Raw genomic sequence first — 7,271 nt, 5'->3', positions numbered from 1 at the left:
GGAAATGATTCCTCCGTGTTGACCCTCCTCTTTATAGACTGGACACTGGCTCAAGTCCATCTGGTGGAGTCTCCTCAGCTTCCTTGATCAAGAGGCCAGATGACCCACCACCATTACAGGACATTTTGCGCGATGCTCATAGTCCCTGGGAACTAATCGACCCAGGAGGGCAAGGAGCAAAAAGTGTCCTTTGATTCCCTCTGACCCAATTAGTATAGATCTCAAGGTATGTCTGTTAAACATCCAAGAAGGTTAGTTCCACCATTCTGGCATTTTTAATTACTGTGTGCTTTGCAGATAAGTCTTGGGTAATGACCAGTTGGTCTCAAATAAACCTTATCTAGAGATATATTTCTTGATCTGTTGTCACATACCTTTTAAATGAGAGTTTGACATCATTTATTATTTATCATCTTTATGTAACTATCACTTGCCCCCTCTTGCTAATATACTCAGTAAAAATTTTCCTGATGCAACTTCTAAGCTTTCTATCTTTACCACCTGTTGGCTACACTCATTTCTTCTGCAAAGGCAGAAAGAAAGAACATAGTCGATTCATACTGAGTCACATGCTGAGTCTCTGTATTGTTGGGAATTTGGATGCGATTAATTAAACAAATTGAGACCTGTTTCTGTCTTAGATATAAACCATACTCATACCCTGTTTGATGAAGCAAGTTGTCTAGTTGCCTGGGAATGTCAACAGTCAGCCTGGGCAAGTGCCATGTGCCATGGGTGGCTTAATGAAAGACTTTTCAAGGCATGGATGTGTCCAGTGGATGTGATGGGTCAATATTTTTTACAATCCGTACTTTGGGAAGGGTTAGCAGTAAACTCAAGGCCTGGCCTAACCTCATCTCCTGCTTATGGAGGGCAAGGAATGTAGATGTTTTTAATCCAAAGCCTTAAAGAACTTGTGAGAGATGCTCACACAACTCCCCACTTTGGCAAAGGCCCTATACTATGGCAGTTTCCTAATATTCATGTATACATGAGAACTCTGAAATGCCCTCAGAAGCAAGTGCCTAGGACTCTTCAAACTCCCATGAGGAAGACTGGATTTATGTGTCAGATATGGTATTCTCTTGGAAGACCTGATACCACACTGAAAGTCAGTGCTGTGTCTTTTGAGAAAGCATGCTGCTTTCTTCAAGGCCACTGTCCTGAACTCATTTAGAGAGTGTAGGGCTCAGGTCATGTTAGAACATGCTCTTCCTAGGATGGCTCACAGGAAGAGAGGCTAGTCCTCAAGTAGGTATATGGTTATGTTAGGAACCTTGGATTATCTCCTTGGTTTCCTGCAAGAGTAAATGGCAGAATTGCCTTTTGTAGCATATTTAATTCCTTTCCTATACATTCTCTTACTTCTTGTCTTTTTTTAACCAAAGAGAAAATGCATATTGATTGTTATACCTTTTTAAAAGATATTTTATTTGTGTGTATAAGTGTATTGCCTGCATGCATATAAGGGCACCCATGTGTCCTGTGATGCCTGGGGAGGTCAGAAAAGGGTGTCATTACCCTAGAACTGGAGTTACAGATGGTTATTAGCCACCATGTGGGTGATGGGAATTGAACCTGGGTCCTCTGCAAGAGTAGACAGTGCTCTTAACTGCTGAACCATCTCTCCAGCCCCAGAATAGAGAAATTTTACTATCATTAATCCATTGTTTTTGGTGAAAAGTATTGCCTAGTAATTTCATTCAATCAATTGATGAGTGGCTCTGTGCATGACTCAGATATGTGATATGTTGCTAGAACGTAGTAATCATGAGGGTGATCAAGCAGAAACTTCAATATTCCTTTTGCTTCTGTGGCTCATGGAAGAGTAGGTGCCATGGAGTTTGAGGTGTTTGAACTGAGCCTTGAAACATGGATAGTTGAGAGATATCCAAAAGGAGAATAGTAGCTGGGCTGTGGTGGTGCGCGTCTTTAGTCCCAGCCCTCGGGAGGTAGACACAAGCTGATCTCTGTGAGGACGCCAGTCTGGTCTCCATAGCAAGTTCCAGGCCAGCTGGGGCTATAGGGAGACCATGTCTCAAAATTCTGTAGCACAGCACTCAGTAGATGCTTATAAATGTTGGTTGAATTAAATGGAGTATTTGTAATATTTAACGAATTATCTTTAAACATAATTTGTGCATGCTGTTCTAAAGTCTGTTTATGACATATGGTTATAAATAACAAATTACTATTTATTTTAGAAAAGTGATTTAAGAATTAATTAAGCCTAGTATTTGAAATGCTGTAGCTGACATTTGGATAGTACAAACCTCAAAATGTTTCATTGGTGTCAGAATCCATGAAAGTTTTTCAGATTCATGAGTGAAGGACTTCAAGTCGGTCATCTTAAGTCCCACGTGTACAGTCAAAGCATAATCTTGTTAACCAAGTGAGGAGCAAAGACAATACAAATACATTATAAAAATTTTGTCTTTTCTTGTTAACACCCAGGGACATAAAATATGGAGGAAATATTGTCACCATGCAGAAAGATTTCTTAAACAAACACGTAGCTGAAGCACTGAGTGACTTCTTTCTGATTCAGTTTCATAAATTGCTACAGGAAGAAGCACCCTCCAGTAGATAATACTCAGAAATCAGCACTTAATATGGCAGTAATGGTTATTGCTGTCATTCTTTACATCTTTAAAAATAATTAAGCATTACTGCACAGGCATTATAAAGTTCCCCTATCACCATTAAGAGGATATTTGAGGTTTGATGTCATTTAGCAAATTACATTATACAGTAGTTAAGATTTTTATGCAGTGAAGTGAAATGGGTAGCAGTTAAGCACACTTACCGTGTAATGCATTGTACAGAGTTACATGTTCCAGCTGCTGCCAGCTTTGTTCCAGTGTCATTATTGCTTTGCAGGCTGATGTTCCTCAGGGAGTGATTCGAGTGCAAGCTCCCCATCTTTCGAAAGTTTCCATGGCAATACAGCTAACTGAAGAACTAAAAGCCAGTGATGTACTTGCCAGGTTTCTCAGCCAAGAAAGGTAGAGGCCCATTTTAATTATTATGTGAGATAACGTACTTGTGTATTCTCTCCCTCTCTCCCTCCCGCCCTCCCTCCCTCCCTCCTCCTCTCTCTCTCTGGTGTGTGTGTGTGTGCGTGGGTGTGTGCGTGCGTGGGTGTGTGCGTGTGTGTGTGTGTGTGTGTGTGTGTAAGGTGCCTAAAATTTTTCTTTCCACTAAAAGAGAAGAACAGGCCTGACAATTAGACTGTTGAAAAGAGTGGTGTGAAGTCATTGAGATAGTTTGTGTTCAAACTGAACCTGTTGTTTCAGGCAGCATGTGTGAGCAGTCCTTCCCTATTCGCCAGCAATGGGCTTGGCAAATGAGACCATGCAATGGTCTTTCCAGAACATGTTGGTTGGAGGTTAATTAGTGTTTTTAGACTATTAGAATAATTACTAATTAGAATACAGAGAGATTAAAATGAAGACCCAACTTTTTCTATGAAATTTAATGAGTAGGGAAGAAATGTTCTAATTTAAAAACAAAGCCTGAATGACTGAGGAGGGGTACAGTAAGCTGTGAAGTCACAGGGGGAGAACAAACTGTCCTCCTTAGGGACAACCAAGTCCTTTATCTTGGACAGATATGGCCAAGCCCTTAGAAAGCTGCAGGCCTTTCCCACTGTACACATAACGGTTTATGTGCGTTCCCATTCATCCTGTCAGCAGTTGGACAGGACCTAAGAAGCTCATGGGGTTTTTAGCTTTTAGCCTTTAAATATCATAATTTTGGCTAATGTCGGGTTTAATGACTTTCCCCCTATTTGTACTTTGAAATAAACTAAAATTCTTTTTAAATTAAAAAAAAATGTTATTTTTATTTTATGTTTTGCTTGTGTATGCAACGCCCTCAGAATCCAGAAGAGATGTAGGGTCCCCTGGAGCTGGAGTTACAGATAGTTGTCAGTCACCATGTGAGTCTGGAACTGAACCTCGGTCTTCTGCAAGAGCAGTCAGTCTCTATCTGGAGTTACAGATAGTTGTTAGTCACCATGTGAGTCTGGAACTGAACCTAGGTCTTCTGCAAGAGCAGTCAGTCTCTATCTGGAGTTACAGATAGTTGTCAGTCACCATGTGAGTCTGGAACTGAACCTCGGTCTTCTGCAAGAGCAGTCAGTCTCTATCTGGAGTTACAGATAGTTGTTAGTCACCATGTGAGTCTGGAACTGAACCTAGGTCTTCTGCAAGAGCAGTCAGTGCTCTTAACTGTTGACCCATTTCTTCAGCCCCTCTTTTATAATTAAAAAAATATTTATTAGTGTGCTTATGATCTCTCTCTCTCTCTCTCTCTCTGTATGTGTGTGTCTGTGCACGCATGTGCATGCATAATGTATGTCACAAGCAAATATGCCACATTCCAAGTGTGGAGGTCAGAGGACAATTATGGAATCAGTTCTATCCATCCATCTTTACATTGTTTCCAAGAATTGAACTCAGGTTGTCAGACTTGTGCAGCAAGCACCTTTACCTACTAAGTCATCTCAGTGGTCCTAAGTTAAAATTCTTAAGGGAAACCCAGGGCATTAACATCTCAGGTTACAAAAACTCTATTTTGGGAGCTGGATAGATAGCTCAGCAGTTAAGAACACTGGCTGCTTTTGCAGAGGACCTGGGTTCAGTTCCCAGTACCTACATGGCAGCTAACAACAGTTCATAACTCCAGTTCCAGGGGATTCAATGCCCTCTTCTAAACTCTGTAGGCATTGCACGACATGTAGTGCACACTTACATACATGCAGGCAATAAACTCATACACATAAAAATAATAAATAAAATATTAAAAAATTCTACTTTTACCTTTCATTAAAGTTAATGTCATTCTAATCCTGGAAAGCTTCAGTCAAGTTTTCTGCTAATGCTTCTCTAGTGTCAATACCCTCAAGGTAGTAATATGTGTCTGCTCTGCCTTAGACCCTGTGTTAGGTATTAGGAGGAATAGAATCCTTACAGAACCTCTCCCCAGGCTTATAAGTTGGGAGAGGGGATGCATCTTTACAGCTTGCAGATAGTGGCTAATTGTAAACGAGGTTTCCTGGTAATATCTCCGTTCCCAGCAAGCTGACATAAACTTCTTTGCAGGCATACTCTGAAGTAAACACCTTCATTCTTTCTTTTTTACAGTTAAGAGGTCAGCCAGTAAACATCTTTCCCCTTGGTCTCATAGCAGAAATTCTGAACTCATGTTTCTGTTCACATAGGCAGCCCCTAACCCCTCTTCATATCAGCTCCTGGGAGCTGTGTCTGTATAATCCTGGCTGATCTAGAACTTGATATATAGACCAGGGTGGCCTTGAACTCACAGAGTTCTGTCTCCTGAGGACAGGAATTAAAGGCATGTACCACTACACCCAGCTTAAAAGCAGATCTTTAAGGGTTGAGCTGAATCTCAGTGGCAGAGCACTTACCTAGTACAAATGAGGCTTGATCCCTAGCACCACAGCATAAATAAATAAATTAATTAAAAGAAGATGTTTAAGCTTCCTCCCAGAGCTGTTAAAGTTTGGCTCTAAATTTTTAGCAGGTTTCCAAAGTAATTCTTTCACAATATTTTTTATAAAGCCACTAAATCTTACCAATTGTATTTGAACCTAATATTTTAGAAGTTTATTATGTTTTGTAAATGGAACATAAAAACAAAAATTGTACATAATTATGGAATAATGTGAGATGCTTCCATACATGACATGTGCACACTATGGTAAATATATCTGTCAACTCAACAGCCACTTTATTATGGTGAAATTTAAGAGAAAAATGTGAATGTATAAACACAACATTCTGAGTCAAATCAAGTCTCGGAGTTGAGTATTTGCTTCTGCACTGTGGGAGTGGGTGCACCTCCCAAATTTGAACAGCCAACTTGGGGCGGTCCATGAGTCATGCCTCAATAGCTGGCATTCATCCTGACAAATGAAGCTTGTCAGCACAGCAGCCCTATGACGAATACTTACTCAGTAAGTGCAAGGAGAAAACCAAGCTGGAAACTTCGCCCCTGTGCACAGTAGACAACCATATCAGTAATCTCCTTGGCAGGTAAATGTATATTAACTTTACTTTTTAGTTTTTATCAATTTAGATACTGGTTTATTCTTCAGATATATGAGTCCACTTCATTTGCAGGTGTGACATTTTTATTAACCGTTCATCACATTTAACAGATGGGAAAGTATAAATGTGTAGATAATTACAGTGTGTCTAAGTTATGAATTTTCTATGCTAGCTGGAATTCCCTTGGCCCGTTAAAGTGATTTAGTCGCAAGCTGTTTGATGATGCAACTAATCAGTTTGTTTTGTCGTTAATAGTGGGGTTGCCCAGACTCTCAAGAAAGGGGAAGTTTTTTTGTATGAAATCGGAGGAAATATTGGTAAGCACAATTTCATTCTATATGCTTTTTTTCACATTGTCAATGTAGTTGTTATTATTTATATCTTTGGAAGGGAAAAAACAACGGAGGCAGAAGTAAATATAATGTTTTAGACAGTTGTTGAACATTTTGATTTGTTCAGTGGTCTGACCTTTCTTCAGGCTCTTCTTGAACTTCTGTTCAAATGGTCATCTAAATATCTGACTTTTTCATTTTACTGTTAGATCTCAGGAATTAGTATGGTTTCTTGGATAAATTCAAAACTACTGTAATACTTAATAAAGGTGAAGAAGATTTTAAGGAAGCATTTAAAAGCATCACACAAAGTATTTCCAGCTTCCTAATGTAATTTAAACCTACTTACTTAGAGAACAACTACTAAACTGACTTTTTCGGTTGCATGGTCAGTTCTTTGAATATCATCATAAGAAACCGTGAAGGATGGGAAGTACCTTGAAATCTACAATTTTAAACCACGGAGCTTCATTTTAAAGTTAGATCGCCACTCTACTCACCCACTGCTTTTCATTGATACCACATCTCCTTTGCAGGGGAGCGCTGCCTAGATGACTGCACCTACATGAAGGACTTGCACCAGCTGAACCCAAATGCTGAGTGGGTCATAAAGCCCAAACCGGTGTAGAAGACAAACGCTCCCGCTAACCAGAGGACTAATATCATCATTCTTGCTGGGTCAAGAGTGTAAATAAAGAGACAGCAGTTTCCTTATTATTCAACTGTACCCAATTATTATGAAGTGACACCCTCAAGCCTTAAAAAATTACAGATTTGTCTGGCTGCCAGAATTGCTAATTAATATTATTAGAAAACAAGTATTTCTGGAGAGAGAAAAAAAGTGGCTTAATTAGCTTGTGGGCTA

The 7,271-nt window shown here is 39.7% G+C and overlaps 1 protein-coding gene across 1 annotated transcript in view; it reads left to right on the top strand.

The window, feature by feature from the left end:
* Positions 1-7,154, top strand: part of Arhgap18 (Rho GTPase activating protein 18) — a 165,510-nt gene extending 158,356 nt beyond the window's left edge. The window contains exons 13-15 of the mRNA XM_008827816.2: positions 2,881-3,005; positions 6,330-6,391; positions 6,943-7,154. Coding sequence (XP_008826038.1) covers positions 2,881-3,005; positions 6,330-6,391; positions 6,943-7,034 — 279 coding nt within the window. The 3' untranslated portion in view covers positions 7,035-7,154. The remainder of the gene's footprint in view (positions 1-2,880; positions 3,006-6,329; positions 6,392-6,942) is intronic.
* Positions 7,155-7,271: the final 117 nt, after the last annotated feature.

Source organism: Nannospalax galili, unplaced genomic scaffold (genome assembly GCF_000622305.1).
Source record: "Nannospalax galili isolate Female #2095 unplaced genomic scaffold, S.galili_v1.0 scaffold53, whole genome shotgun sequence".
Taxonomy (NCBI): domain Eukaryota; kingdom Metazoa; phylum Chordata; class Mammalia; order Rodentia; family Spalacidae; genus Nannospalax; species Nannospalax galili.
Note: the sequence above shows the minus strand (reverse complement) of the source record. Positions and strands in the feature narration are given on the sequence as shown.